Source organism: Aythya ferina (assembly GCF_964211825.1).
Source record: "Aythya ferina genome assembly, chromosome: 13".
Taxonomy (NCBI): Eukaryota; Metazoa; Chordata; class Aves; order Anseriformes; family Anatidae; genus Aythya; species Aythya ferina.
In genome coordinates, this window is record NC_140311.1 from 3,242,986 (window position 1) to 3,259,181 (window position 16,196).

Sequence of the window (16,196 nt, forward strand, 5' to 3'; positions counted from 1 at the left end):
CCTGCTTCAGGGGATATTCCACTACTGCTCTCCTTCTGTTGAGACATATGACTACAAACCTGCTTTTCACACAAGTGGATAAATGTTTCATCTCAATCACAGTAAACTATGTCTGTCAGCTGCTCATTTCCTCACAGTATTTCATGGTATATTATGTATTAAATTGTTTTTTTGCATGAAATTTTCTTGCTTTACAAAATTTCAAAAACAAACAAACAAAAAACAAATAAAGCAACAGGCAGCATCAGAGAGCTAATTAATCTGTATTGAGAAGCACATCAGTTATCAGGACATACCTGAAAATAGTTGACAAAGTCAGTTCTTCTGAGTCCGAACTCTTTCTGTGAAGCTCTCTGGCCATGGCTGCTCTGGAGCATAAGATAGTTTCTCATTCTGCAGCTTTGTTATTGTCTGCTGCTCCTCCACCAGCTCCTGCAATTTCAGGACTGGGCCCCTGCACTCTCACAAGTACCATGCTATAGGCCCTGAACATTGCATTTCATCACTTACAAATTATTTGTAACTCTTCCGCTCATTCACTTCACGACTCTGCTCACTTACAGCATTACTATCTCTGCTATTTCTGTTTCAAATCATTACGTAAGTCTTAGATTTTTATGCCATACTTCCTTACCTTGTTAGCATGCTCCTACCCTCCTTTTCTAGAAATTTCAGTCTTTTCTGAAATTTTCTTTCAAGGAAATTTAAATGGGTACAAGATCCTTCTTGGTATAAAAATGTTAGGGATATTAAAGAGTATGTAACTTCAAACAACTTCTAGTACAGCTACTGAATATTGCACTAATTACTTATCTGCAGTCAGTAGTTGTATGCAGTCTTTAATTTGCTCAAGAGCCTAAAAATTTCCCATCTTTATTATATGTATGAACTTGAAAAGAAACTTGTCTTTTCAGGCAATTTCTGAATTTGTCTGAACTTTTCAATTGAAAATTAATTTTTTGGGCAAATCCCATCCTCTATAAAACATTAACTACAGAACAGTAATTGTTGAAGTTTCTTTATCAAATCACATGCATTATTGTAATCCAGTATCACACATGATATTCTAATCCACACAAAGTATTGTATGTTTTAAATACTTTTAAACCTTCAGCTATTCATAAAAAGCAGCTACTAACAGGAAAGAGAGAACACTGTAATCATCAGATCTCAGAAGTATTTGATCATTAGTAATCTTATTCCTATTGCAATTTTGATTCCATACTAACAACATTTCTGCCACATTTTTTTGCTCAATAAATTTGTCCTTGTGGAAATGACAACTATCAACTCTGTCTAGCTAATACAGATGTGTTTGAGGAAAACTAAAATGTCACTATTTTCAATTACAACAGCAGAAGATAAACATCAGCTCATTACAGTTTACTTAAATCTTGAGTCTAAACTTACTATGAATTACTTTCTAAATCTAAATGTCAGTATTATACTTAGGCATATTGATTTAGACATATAAACCTATTTACCTTTCTGGGTCAGAGTTTGTGTTTGTTCTTCAAATAACTGGATACTCAAACAAGGTAATACTAGTGTCTTTGGATTATATAAAGAATTTGCCTCAACTGTCCAGTTTCATTAGTAGGTAACAAAAGCCTGTTTTTTTCCCTCTTTTTTTTTTTTTTTTTTGTCATGCAGCATATATGACATTTCAATACACACCCAACCATTTTTGTATTTTATGTAAGTCTTGAGTGTGAGATTAGACAAACTCTGAAACTCCAATTGAAAACAACACTTCAATGCGTGCTAACATCCTTGAAGATAAACAAGTTCTTCAATTTACCGGAGCTTCAGAGAGGCCATCTCTATATTCATTTAGTTGGACAACAATTTACATTGACAAACTCACAAAACAGACTTCAGATTTCTTAGTTATCATTCCCTATGCAAATGCTTGTTTTGCAAATTCTTATGGGATGCCTCAGTCTTTAAAAAAAACATTTATTTGGTGTGCTTTTCCCCTCCCACCCTCCACCTGGTTCTTTTGATGCCTCTGCTATACGTTTTTGGCTGCAGAAATGACAATATCGGAAGTTTTCTCTGAAGCCTGAGAAAACTAAACCACGTTCCTGACCACCTCCTACCCCCCCAGACAAAACTCACTACTAAAAAGCAACATTACCAAAAAAAGAACATTAGCAGCAGATAGAAGGATGAGAAAACAAACTTGAAAAAAAAAAAAACCACCAGTTAGTGAGTATTTTCTATGGAACAGAGATCCTCACCAGCAAGTCTCCTTGGAGGAGCTGCCTGCACCTGATATAACCTCACCTCCTCTGCTGTGCTGTGTAGGCTCACTGCTTGACCCACACCTGCCCCCTGACTGCTCTAACACCAGGCAGTGCTGACGGAGCTACACCCTTCACTGTTGCTGGTGGTGGAATCACACATAATGCACAGTGCTTCTGGAGGGAAAGACTGATGAGACTTCACTGGAATATCATGGTGTTGTGGGTGGAGGTGCTCAGTTTTGGCAGCGTTGTGGCTGCAGGGACTCTCTGAGTCCGGGCTGCAGTGCTAGGCCTGGCAGAGACTGGAGTGTTGGAGCAGGGGCAAAATACTGCCCAGCAGCGAGGGGTAAGGGGAAAACTGAGCGGGAATTCCCCCTGCAGCCCACGGGGAAGCAGGTGGGTATTTCCTGACAGAGCCTGTGGAGAGCCTAACATGGGAGCAGGGGAAATGTGTGATGAGGAAACAGCAGTAGCAGAGAGGAGCTGGTATGGACTGGCCCCAGCTCCCATTCCCCCTGTACTGCTTGCAGGAGCAGGAAGGCAGAGGAGGGGGCACAGTGTGACATTGAGCCTGGGAAAAGGGTGGGTAGAGGGGAAGGAGAGCAGGGTGGTTTAGTTTGTTGTTGCTTCTCACCCACCAACTCTGTCTTAATTGGCAATAAATTAATTTTCTCCAAGTTGAGTGTGTTTTGCCCATGATGGTAATTGGTAAGTATTCTCCCTGTCCATCTTGATCCACAATCTTTTTTCTTATTCTCTCCCTGAGTGAGAGCATAGTGGGGTGGGGACCTGGCAGCTGGCCAAGGTCAACCCACCCCACTCAACTAGGCTTCAGCACAACCCTCTGGCCCTTCTGCACACAGATGTTAGCAGGAGATTGCTTTCATGATGCAGCTTCTCTCCATCTGGATTCTTCAGATAATCCAAAATGCCACCTTCTTAGGTGGTGCCAATAGCAGGTGCCAGTACTGAGTTTTCTACTTGTGAAGCATATAATCTGCATTTTCTGTTGGAAAATGCAGATTATATTTCCCTGTTCCCTTAAGCAGCCCACTTGCAATAAGGGAAGCAGTAGATGGCAGTAAGCACATGACACCAGGCTGCTACTTTTCTCTAGCCCTGCCTTCTTGCTATTCCTGCAAATAGCCTAGGCAATGAGGGATAAGGACTTCATCCCCACAGCACTTGTTATGACATGCTGGAGGAACTGTTATGCCAGGCAGGTCTTCTCCGTCAGTATTTATTGTATATACCATAGTATTAGTTTTTTTTTTTTTTTTTTTTTTTTTTTTTTTTTTTTTTTCCCTAGAAACACCAAATGATGAGTAAAAAATCTGCATTTGAAGAAGTAATCTGTAACAGTTCAGGTATTTTTGTTTAGCTACCCCCACACCTAGGGCAGCATTACCCAGCATAACTGAGCAGTGATGAGGAATCTCTCCACATACCCTGTCTTGCAAATGTCTCAAAGGAACAGTTTAATCACTGTCAACTAGTTTTCATGATCAGCTCTGCATGCGTACTCATAGGAGACTTAACAGAATGGTACACAGCTTCTGCTATCCAAGTAATTGCTGCTTCCCTTTGATATGTTCCAGCCCTCCTAGAGAATTTGGGTACAAACAATATTTAGATATTTAGATACATACACTTCAAACAGCAGGAGCTGAATACTTGTGATAGAGCTTAAACAAAGGGAGATTGGCACTTTCCTTCTGGAAGTTCTGAGGCAAAGTAGGTTTTGTTTCCTAAATATTAGAGTGTTTTGGATTTCTTTCCCAATCAGGAAGAAAATTACAGACTACAAGTAGTAATTAGATTTTTCCCTAGATGTCTACTCAAATTTATTTTTAATGTTTAGGTTTACAACTGACTTCAAAGCATCTTTCCTGATTGAAATAATAACCAAATGAACAGCAAGCAGTAAAAGGTGTTGTTTTGGTTTCTGTTACATATTTGTGGTACCAAATAAAATGAGTAATCTCAGAGTTGAGTGTTTCCTAAATTGCAAGATAATACCTTGAAATATACAGTCTACAGTAACCAGCAGATTATTCACCATGCTAGTGTGCATAGCTTTTCCAGGCTGGGATGCAGAGTCCTCTTTTGCTGTAAAGGTAAGAGGTCTGGAAATAGCAAAAACCTGACATTAGTGATCTAAACAGCTGAGGTATTAGAACATGCTGATCAGTATAATGGTAATCCCATCCAACCTGAACTTTCTTTGGACCTTTATTTTAAGAGGAAAAATAGAACAGAAGTACATAGAGGTGATGGTTTTCACCCAGCAGAAATCTGCTGGGGCTGAGGGTGTGGAAGAAGAGGGTTTATTTTGCATTTTATTTAACCTACACAATGGTATCTAGATAAGAAAATCTTCCAAACCACTGCGATAGCCCCTGTGCTCTGCTGCTGAATGAATGCATTTTTGCTTTCACCTTTCTTGCAGTGTGAAGAGGTAACAAGTAATTTTTAATTTGATGTTCTACAGGCAGTATTTTTACAGAAATAGAATGAAATCTGAGAGTATAAAATACAATTGTAGTGCTGTCTAGAAACACACTGAACAATCCAGGAAGGAGTGCGGATGCTGAGATGCTATATAGCTTATTTAAAATTCTTGGCTTTGTACATCCTAATCTGGACTAGAGAAGGTAGTAACAATTGGGACAGTAAGCTCAGGAAGAATAGAGGGCAAACCTACAATGTTGTATTCTATATATCCTACAGGAAAATGACAACAACAAGAAGCATGGCCTATTAACAATCACATATGCCCTCACCTTCTAAATATTTCAGATAATCTACAAAAGAAAGAGAATTAAGGGAAGAGCATACAGAACACTTTCAAGACTTTTCAGTAAGAATGGCTGAAAAAGGAAGTCCTGATCCTGTTTTTAAGCAAAATCTGAAATACTGTTTTGGACTTGGTAGCAAGCAAACATATAAACAGATGGGTGCATTTATAGGAGCTGTGGGAAATGTCTGCTCACATGGATGAGGATTCCTGTTGAAACTGCTCACAGTAGTGCTGGAAGAGATGAATATATGAATTGCTTAGAAATAGGTTTCACTGGTGATATTCCACACTCACAACTTCATTGCTTCTCAGCAGACTAGAATGGAGTTGTGTCCTTGGACAGAACAAAGCCTGAGCATCCTGATGTGAAGGAACTGCTACTTAAAAAACTCTGCCCTGGGCTGATGGCTTGTCTGACTGTGCTCCCAAGTTCTTATGAATGTGTTCACTGTGAGTACTCTCATCAGTGGAGGAGGATATAAATGTATATCTCTGATACACTCTTGACACACTCTACATCAAATCTCCCAAGAAGAGAATGATAGCTAAGGAGTGGTCATTTACTGAGAAAGTGACAGTCATTTTGACAAGTAAACTCTATAAAGTCACAGCTCCAGGACCCAGAGGTAAAGTCAGGCATTAGCTGTCTTGAATGCACACAGATCCATATGCTCCATCAGAGACTGGCAGATTTATAATGTAACAGGCTGTCATGTTAAATGGAAGGTGATTAGAAGATCTCTGTAAGGGAAGATAAGTCTTTACAGAAGGAGAGTGTATGATTTTTCCTGATGAACTCTGTGGACTTGGCCACAACAGGATGTGATTTTTTTAGTCTATATCACTTTTATTATTGGCCCAAAATGTATGAGAAACTGCAGTTGGGGCTTAATTTGCTCAGCTAATGAAAGCTTTTTTTATTTGAATACTTATCACACACAATATGAAATTGATACATGATTCATTCAGAATTCCACATTCATATTTTTTAATAAAAGTAATTCTTCAAAGGTAACAGTTTTCATTATAAGGAGTTGCAGTCAAACTCTTAGCATGATAGTGAACAGTGGGAAACTTTTAAACATTTAAAAAGTCAACAGAATCCATATGTGATGAAAGTAATTTACATCTAATTATCTACATATTTTTTCATTAGCATTTCAGTGATTTTATGTCTACAACTTCCTCATGAAGGGGAGTGGAGAGGCAGGTGACCTGTTCTCTGTAAACACCAGTGATAGGACCAGTGGCAATAGTGTTAAGCTGAGGCAGCGGAAGTTTAGGCTTGACATCAGGAAGAGGTTCTTCACTGAGAGGGTGGTTGGACACTGGAACAGGGTCCCCAGTGAAGTAGTCACTTCACCAAGCCTGTCTGAATTTAAAAAGCAATTGGACTGTGCACTTAGGCACATGGTCTAAACTTTTGGGTAGACCTGTGCGAGGCCAGGAGTTGGACTTGATCCTTATGGGTCCCTTCCAATTCTGGATATTCTATGATTCTATAATTATATGATTATATTTATATTTTATACAAATTCTGATCAAAGTCACCCAAAACTGAACCTAGGTCTTCAAAATTCCAGCTCAATACCAATATTCATATTTAGAACACACCCCTCATATTCACTGAAAAATGATATTGATAAACATTAAAATTGCATGCATTAATCTCCTATATATCTTTGAAAGATTTATAGGCAATTAACTCAAAAATTGAGTTATGTTCTAAACAAAGTAAAGGAAACTCCTTCGCTCAGGCAAATTTATGCATACAAATTTAAAAGAGAAGTATTATTCTTCTTGTCAAATTCTTCAAATATAGTACATAATACTGTATTTCATTCATCATAACAATAATGCTAGAAAAATAGAATTTTTTTTTTTTGTGCATATGTCCTTGTAAAAGTGATTTCTAAAATCATATGGAGACAGGTGCATTCATTAATGTAATGAATTGTTATTTACATCATCCTGAAAATACTCAAGATTACTAACAGTACACAACATTTCAAACATAAACCCTTAACCCTGTTCAATGAATTATGAAATGATCCAGCAGAGGGACCCCTTCAGTTAAAAATTAAAAGCCATCCATGAACCAACATTTGAATCAAAATCTGAAAGTATTTTATTTAGGCACACAGTTACAGATTGTGCCTAAACTAGTATAATCACACAAAGTGTAGGAATATGTCTGATGCAAGACAGAAAAGCTTAAAACTTAATTATAAATTCTCTCTTTGTATTCCTATATTTTCCAAGAAAAAAAGATGTGTAAAGTTACTTTGCTATTTAATATATTACTCTTAAGAATCGGGTTCAATTACATGTTTTGGGGGCTGACTGGTACCACCATTCCCAAGTTGCTAAATAACATATGTCAGTATTACAGGTAAGAAAATCAGCTAGACAAATTGTGTATTACTAGCTGATGGTAAAATGGGAAATAGTGCTATAGCAGGGGATGAAATTAAGATCAAAAAATACCACTTACTTATTTAATCCATTGCCGGCCTTATAACTAAACAGGACATCCATTGAAATTTGACCATCTTTAAACTGTCTCCTTGAACTGAAGTAGCACAGAAGGAATGTCTGAACATAGATAGCATCCTACAATGTTGCAGCTGAAGTGTGCTGATGACTGGTAGCAAAATACATACATTTAGAAAGTACAGTTCTGCAGCAAAAACTTCCTAGATGTATTTTAATGTGACAGAAAATCTTATTAGTGAATGTATCTTTTGCAACAGTTGCCATGGCAGCTCACTCAGGCTGTTGTATAAATGTTTAATTTTTCACATTACAGGAACTCAGCATTTTATAACCTTCTGCTTGTTATTCTTCAACTCTGTGAACTCCCATAATATTATTTCTATCTATTCATAAGTGATAAAACCTTTGTAGTGAATGCTTATTCACCCTGCAATATGACAAAATCCCATCTTGAATAACATTCATTCTAAAAAGAAATTGTAAGCTATGAAATTCTGCTAACACAAATTCAGAAACAAAAACAGTTTATTACACTGTTTGTTCTCAGTGCTCCTCAGTGTTCTAAGATTTATTACACATTAAATAGTACTTTACAACATGGGCCATAATGTAGCTACAGTATTACATCAAGACTGAAAATTAAATCGATTTCCACCCACTACAAATTTAAACAGGTTGTATTTCGTTGATATGTACTAGTAGCACACAGAGATGGTTTTGATACACAAATTGGCTGTGGGGAAAAGCATTTTGTTTTATAATCATAGTTTTATGAATTACGTTATTTACACATAAAACAGTAATCTGGAATCAGCTAAACCCTTGGCTTTAAGGATATGCCTCATTCATAGACAGAAGTCACAGTCTAGCAACTTACTGTGATTAGGCAGGAAATTGATGGAAGATTTATCTTTGATCATATTTACTAATGAAGATTATAGAGACCAGTGTTTTTGAATATAACAGAATATTTTGAATATTAATAGAAGAAAGAAGGCAGCTGTTTCCTTGAATGCAACTTCACAACACTTTTAATGTACCTTTTGCCTGAAAATTCATCTTCCTCATCAGGCTGTCCTGACTCTCCCTTCCTTGTCTCACAGTCAAGTATCACCCATTCAACTAAATTACCTTAATTACTCAAGTTCTTTCCTCTTCCAAAAGTCTTTACACTTGCATGGTCTTGCTATGAATGAATGTCAGTATTAAGTGACTATATTTTTTCAATTTTTAATCAGTTCTGATTGACATGAGAAAACTTAGCTAGAGTTAAAAAATCATTTGGGGAAATAATTCTTTTTTAATTAAGTATGCCAAGATGATGGACAAGTTTATAAATGTATTAGAATAGTAACATGGGAAATAACAGAAAATGTTTTGCAGATAATTATTTTATGGTAGGACAGCATTAGATAAGTTTTCATGATAAAATTTTAATTTTGTGTTTCAACAAGATAGCCAACTAATGTTAAAAATAAATGCTCTTCTCTATTGACAGGTTATTTTAATCTCTGATTTTTACATTCCTAATGCTTTTTTTGGGTTTTCCTTTTCCCAAGCACTAGTAGAAGGAAATGGAATCCAATTGCATCTACATCAAGGATATTTTTTTCTCCACATAAGCAATGTGGTGATAACTATCACAATTACGACAGATGGCAGATGCTAATTTCTACCCAACTGATATACAGTGAGTTTTTGATCACCATGTATGGTATGAGCTCAACAACTTGTAAGCTAGTTTGAAAGCCTCATTAGATGACCTGAATTTGCCGGGCAGAAAGCATATGGTCAGCAAAATTAGAAAGAGAAAGAAAAGAAATGTGATTAGTTTTCCTGTCTTCCCAAATCTGCCAGGTCTATTTGAGTAGTCCTGCAGAGGTTTCTTATCTCTACACATATACATGTAAATAACTGTAAACTTGAAGAACTCTAAATGCTATATATATAGAAATATCTATTAACTACCTATATTAGAATCTTCACCCATGTTTCTGCCTCTGGTTGGTTTACAACACTTATTTAGTAACATTAGTTAAATTCTTATCATCCTGGGATTACGGAAACACCTCACAGTTCCTATAAGAATGTTACATTTCTGGAGACCACAATTAAAGAAAAACAGAGAAAAATGTAAATCCCAAACTATGTATCTAAAAAATATTTCTAATTTTTTAAAGCTTATAGGCTGAATGAATTTCATTGCTGAACACTTCAGATTTTTCAGCAGTGCTCAGTTCTATGCCACAGAAAATGAATGCTGCATCTCATTTGCTAAGAACTGATCTCACAGTATATCAACATGCTCAAACACTGTATCCAACACTATGGTGGCTGTAGAACAGGTGTAACAAATTTACTTTCAAATGCACTTATATATAGAATTCCTTTCCACATATGATCTCAGCTATAAAGCTGTCTCTAAGCATTTATGCTAGAACACTACCTTCTGTCTCTCATCAGCAGGTGGCTTCCTATGTTAAAATTTCAGGTATTTAAACAAAGGGCCTTTATGAACAATTAACATCTACAAACTCAACATCCAAAACAAGTCCAAGACATTAAAATAATAATAAAAAGAAAATAATGAACCACCAAGTAATTGAAATAATAGTGAACCGTACTGCTCTGTACTGTTCTTTTTTTTTTTTTTTTTTTTTTTTTTTTTTTTTTTTTTAAGTGTCAGTCTGTATTTTAGTGGCCCATAATGTTAAAGTTTGTGCAACAAATATTACGGACAGTACACTGCCTTGAAACCAATGACAGATTTTTTGAAAGCTCAGCTGGAAAGATGATCTTGTGATAAATTATTTGCAATGACATTACTTGATATTTTATATTTTATTTTTAATTTCAGTAGCATTTATTTTTCCCCAAAGCAATTTCAACTATTGCCTTACATACCTTTTATTTAATTTAAAATCAATAAAGCAAGGGGAATATATCCTCGCTATTCAAAAATAACATTTCTCCTTTGTTTTCAGAACACACATACCAAACAAAAATCAATACTTTATATTTCCACACTTTGATTTAAGCTCACTAAAATTAACCTCAATTGTAAGTGTCTGGTGGATTCTTCATTCCTTTCCAGTGTGACATATGATTAAGAATTTTATTTTTAAATTATTTACAATTTTCATTCTTTCTTATCACTACTGGCTCTGGATACGGGGGAAAAAAAAAAAAAAAAGATAACCTTTCATGTTTACTAAAGGAAACCTCATGACGGGCCATGCTGATTTCCAGAAATTTTCTCTTGCAAAATTCAGTTAACACAAGAAAGAAACTATAGAACAAAGATGTAAAAAAAAAAAAAGATGCCTCATCCCGCTAGGCTTTTGTGTGCAATCTTAGGAAAACAAAACCAAAAACAATTATAAGTTCCACTGAGCTTTTACAGTCTACTTCTGTGTCTGAAGATACTAACTTAAACCAAGGTATCTGGTTGAAGCTGGACCAATTTTTAGTTGCTTTCCCTTTTTTATATATGCTTGTCAGAAAGCAGGAATGAAATTCAAAGCTGTATTTAACTTTTTTACATGGACATTTTAATCCAGAAGGAAACTAAATAAACAGATAAAAAAAGACAGAGACACATACCATATTCTATCACATGTCTATTAAAACTACCTCAGCTTCTGAAGAAAAAACAATTTGTGCTTAAAGAGCAAACTACTATTACAACCCTCAAATGGGAAGCAAGGGAAGTGCCATCATATTCTGATCTACTCATGAGTGATAATACTAAGCTCTACAGAGTTCAGATACTATTTAAGGAATCAAAACTATTTGGATAAATTTTTACATAACTGTATCCTTTTGGAACATGTTCCCAACCAAACTGGAAATATAGAATAAAAATTAAGTGGAATTTTATTATTTGATATCATCCTGTTTCAGCATTTTCCAATTAAAGTACTTGTTATGGTAGTTCCAAAATTAAATGATTAAATTAAAATTAAATAAAATTACATTTAAAATAAGTTAGCCCCTACAGAAGAGACAAGTAACAATTTTTGAAGCAATTTCTGAAATATTTACATTTGGAGATTGGAAAATTTCCTACAATCCTGAGAAACACACAGTGGTAGTAGTTGGGCGCAACACAATCTTGAGGCTACATGTTGTTCAGAAAGCTGAAGGTAAAGACCTCAGGAAATGATCTTTGGTAAAGGCATTATTTAATGTAGATGTTGAAGGAAGTACAATGGAGAACATTTATCAGAAATTTCCGGCTAGAGAGGAAGATATGCTGTTTTAGGGGAAAATACAAATATTACTCAGCAGACCAAGGGCAAAGGAAATAGGAAATGGGCTAGAGAGTTCTCTAAAATAATCTGTCACTAAAACACGAGAACATACGCGTCTGTTGACAATTCTTTTATTTCAAAGCCTTCCACAACTCAAGATCTTTTTGCAGCACTGTGCCATTATTTGAAAGTTGGCTACTTCCATTTCAGACTTCTAAAAGGTAGGATAAAAAATTTAATTTGATTCCTATGTTGACATATCATTTGCATGTTTATTATTTGAGCCTTTGGAATAACTCATAGGAAAACCAGGAGCTTATCACGGAAACAATACATCTTAGAAAGGCTGTAGCAGCTGACTTTGCTGCTTTTTACGGACTGCAGAGAAATGCCAATGATGTGGCCAAAATCTTTTAGGAGTCCCGCTTGATGAAAGGGCAGAGTACACCTCTACAAAGGGTCTCACATCTGAGCCTGCCCAGGTTTTGACAAGGGGTGGAGCACTCCCTGTGGTAGCTGATATACAGAAGAGGAAATATCTACTTCTCATATACAACACATAATCTGTGTGTGGGTAGAGAGAAAGATTGTGCTTTGAAATCTGCATTTTTAACCTTGAAATACTTGACTATACAGGCACTAAATATAATGAATGCCTTAATTACAATAGTGTAATTTAGAACATGTATATTAGGGTCAGCTTCCAAATAAATTTAGCCTCATTAATAATTTAAATTTCAGGTAATAAGGTAAAATAGCTGCTTGTTTGAGTGAAAATACATACTTATTAACATTTAAGTAATTGTAATTTTATCACCATACTATTGGTCAAATTAAGAGAAAAATATCTCCTCACACAGGGGAATATACTAACAACCCTTCCATCAGCTGTGTCATTCATTGTCCAGTTTAATTAAAATAAAATCTCTCAAAGTTAAAAATAAACGTTAGAAATCACAGCTGCTGCAGTTAGAGTTGCATTATGTCTTATACAACTAAATATTACTGGAATGCCCTCAGTTTGACAGATGCTTTTGAGGCTTATCTGAAAACATGGTGGGAAAGAGGGAGAAGTACATTATATGGAATATTCATACTGCTTAATTCCAGATACCAATAATCTGAAACAAAACTCTCTATGTTCCCCAGTGGAAAAAGAGGCTCCTCCAGAGGGTGATTTAAGGGCAATTAAATTAGGCCTGTTGTTCTGAATTACACTCAGAAGGCTCATAAAGCTAGGCAAAGTGAGTATGTCCTATAATGTTTGCTATCAAGAATACAAAAAAGAGCAAGCCAGGAAGAAGCAATACCCTAGGTGAATAATCAGCATGACTGCAATCTTTCACTCAACTGGGTGCTTGTCTCTGTATACCTGCTCTCCCTTCTCCATTGTTCACTGTTTGTATCTTTTCCCTCACACCACTTCCTGGTTTAAATTACAGTATCATGTATTCCTGACCATAACCTTAATTTACAGTGAAGATAAATAAACAATTTCATTAAGAAAGATTCAACTAGATAGTGTACTCAGATGCCTAAAAGCTTACAACATTTCTGAAGTAGGCTTTAGTTTTTTGTACATGAACAGAGGAAGTGGATCTTTATAAAACATCTCCTCAGTGAGGAAAAAAACAGTTTAAAGTATTATCATTCATAAAGCTTGATAACCTCAAGAATGCTAAAATTACTGTGGTTGATGCAGATAAATTTGATGGCAAGAAAAGAGGAATGTAACAGAATCAAAGAGTAGGACATAACGATAGAAGCAATTTAAGCATGATTTTGTCAAAAGGAGAAAGACAAATTAAACAAATTAGTTGGGAGATATGATTACATCAGCAAACATGAAAGATGCTCTCTGTGGCTTTGTTTTTATTTCTGTAATTCATCATGCTTCCCTTGGCAATGCTGTGAGGGGTTCCCTGAGTTGCATGGCCCACTCTCTGGGTCTGGCCTGATTCTGCCGGGCACGGATGCTCTGTCTCCCAGAGGCCCTCCTGGCAGCATCCCAAAAGCACTGAGCCTGCCCATTGCATACACTGGGGGACTGACTGGAGGGTTGTAGTACTGGCTTATTTTCCAGCTGCCCTTTTGAAAGGCAACCTGAATGCATAAAGCAATGTGGCACTGCACGGTTTCCTCCCATGCAGAGGCAGGATACAGCAAAGCATGCCTGGAGAGTGCCTCAGTAACTGCTCTAAAGCACAGATTCAGTGGAAGGAGTTAAAAAAGGAAAAAGCATGAAGAAAACAATTCAGTTACCTCCTAGTTTCATGACATGTATATATATTAAGATAGTTCTATCTTTTTTTAAACACTGGGTATCTCAAAGCTGTGTAGGTAGTGATGACAGCTAAGTACTCAAATGCCTATGTAAAGTGAGATATCAGATTCAGATAATTTTCTCAAGAAGAGTTTGTGTAAAACTAACTACCACCTTGCTGGCAGCATCAATAAAAACTGATTATCTTGCCTAATTCTCTTGTGCAGTAGAGATGACTTCCATTGGATCAGGTGTGGGGAATAAGTTTGGGATGAGGAAGTTTGTATTTCACCTTGCTCTTCCTATAAATACTGCTTAGATAATGTAAGGTTTAGGCTCCACTGTAAGAACTACTAGCCTGGCAGTTTATTTTTAAATACTTCTTTAGTTTGACCGTTCATTGTACTGTTAATAGATACATTTTGCAACCTACTGAAAACTAGTCAATATATTTATTTCTTTTTAGTCCTACAGTTAAGAAATATATCTATATTTTTTAAAAATTTGAACAATTTCAGACTGCAACAACAGCATATTAACTTTACTCATACCTGGAGCTAAACTATAAAATACTAGCAGACAAAGAAACACCTTCAGAAAACACCCAGCACAGAACAAGGTGATGCATCATTTAAATATCAATTTCTGCACATACTTACCATTTCTAGCACGTTTTCTATATTCATTGGAACAGATTCTAAGGTAGAAAACCAAGAACTGACTGAGTACATGCCTATAACTCCTGGAGGATTGACCACTCCCCATTTTCAAACCATTTGCTAACACATTTACAGCTCTGCAAAGCAGGGTCCCTTAACCCTCTGTTCTGGTGAGACCTGTGCTCCTCAATTTAAATCTGCTAGGAGTCAAATATGTCCTCCACAAATATAAAAGGCCAAAATATGCAGTGATGACAGGGTATGTGGAAAAAAGAAATCCACTGATGTGTGTTATAGAAGAAACAAAATTACTCTCAGGGCACAAACAACATAAGTAACCTGTGTGCAAAACATACGTTATATACAATTATTGTAAAATTCCTGTTAATTCCCTTTTACAAAATGCTGCTGTCCTATACTGGTGCTAAATTAAATATATTGTATTTAGGCTATATTTATTTATTTACTATTTATATTTTATTTATTCATATTTATTTATTAATATTATTATGTATTTATTTAAAATAATTTTTAAAGTATTAGATGATTCTAAATTGTCATGCTATCGCACCCCTTTATATTGGACTAAACTACTTACCTTGCTTTTCAGTATACATGGATAAATGAAAACTTAGGGCAACTGTGTGTTCAGCAGCTGTATTTTAAAATTTGGCACAATGACTCTTCAAACACAGATGAGTTGGGATTAATTTGACTTCTATATCAGTAAGATTGAACAATCTGCAGTGTGCAATACATTTCAGTATTTGGTTCAGAAAAGGAACAGGATTGTCTATTTCTGTTTCTCTTATGAAAATACAAAGTCTTGACATAAAACCTTTTTTACTATATGCTGGATAATTATCTTGTTGAAGAATAAGACAATGTCAGTTTTGTTCCATTAACTGAAGATACTATAAATTACACAGAAAATGTCCAAGGAACAATAATATCTGGTAACATCATCCCTTGGAGGAGCTATGTTTTTTTCTGTCTCTCTCTACACTGCACATTCAGGATTTTTAGACAGAAAAAGCCCCCAGATTCATCCCACAGACTGAAATGTAAGTACCCAGAAGGGTAAATCAGCTCCATCAAAGTCTGTATGTCATATTATATTTACAACCAGATCCAACTGCATGATGATTGGTATAACATAATCTAGATCAGGCTCACTGAACAAGGTCAATGGGATGGAAGAATTTGCATCCGTCTCACTTTCCCTTACCAAAGAATATATATATGTATCTGTTATAGCAGCAGATAGTCTGGCCAATGCTTTCTCATTTTTTTTCCTGTATGCAAATCTGGCATATCTCAAAAATTCTGGAGTATACACTACAAATAACTCTGTGCTATAAATAATCTGCAAAAATATGCACAAACCAAACCAAAACAAACCACCACCATGTATTCTAGGGCGGCAGTGTGCTTAGCTTTGGTGAAAGCCCACGAATTCTTAAATATATGACTTAC

The 16,196-nt window shown here is 35.8% G+C and overlaps 2 protein-coding genes across 8 annotated transcripts in view; one reads left to right on the forward strand and one right to left on the reverse strand.

The window, feature by feature from the left end:
* The window catches only part of LOC311443980 (uncharacterized protein), a 199,534-nt gene extending 196,834 nt beyond the window's left edge, over nt 1-2,700 (reverse strand). For 2 of the 6 annotated variants that reach the window (XR_014697602.1, XM_084534693.1), the window contains exons 1-2: nt 2,244-2,700; nt 297-368 (exon numbers count right to left, since the gene is read on the reverse strand). Coding sequence is in view for 1 of the 6 variants with exons in the window: in XM_084534693.1 (XP_084390819.1) it covers nt 297-361 (65 nt within the window). In the remaining 5 variants the exon portion in view is untranslated. The remainder of the gene's footprint in view (nt 1-296; nt 369-2,243) is intronic. The other 4 variants (XR_014697599.1, XR_014697600.1, XR_014697601.1 and 1 more) reach the window with 2 other exon arrangements.
* Nucleotides 2,701-11,895: 9,195 nt separating this feature from the next.
* The window catches only part of KLHL4 (kelch like family member 4), a 79,817-nt gene continuing 75,516 nt past the window's right edge, over nt 11,896-16,196 (forward strand). Inside the window, exon 1 of one of the 2 annotated variants that reach the window (XM_084534673.1) lies at nt 11,896-12,019. The gene's annotated coding sequence lies outside the window, so the exon portion shown is untranslated. The remainder of the gene's footprint in view (nt 12,020-16,196) is intronic. The other variant, XM_084534672.1, reaches the window with a different exon arrangement.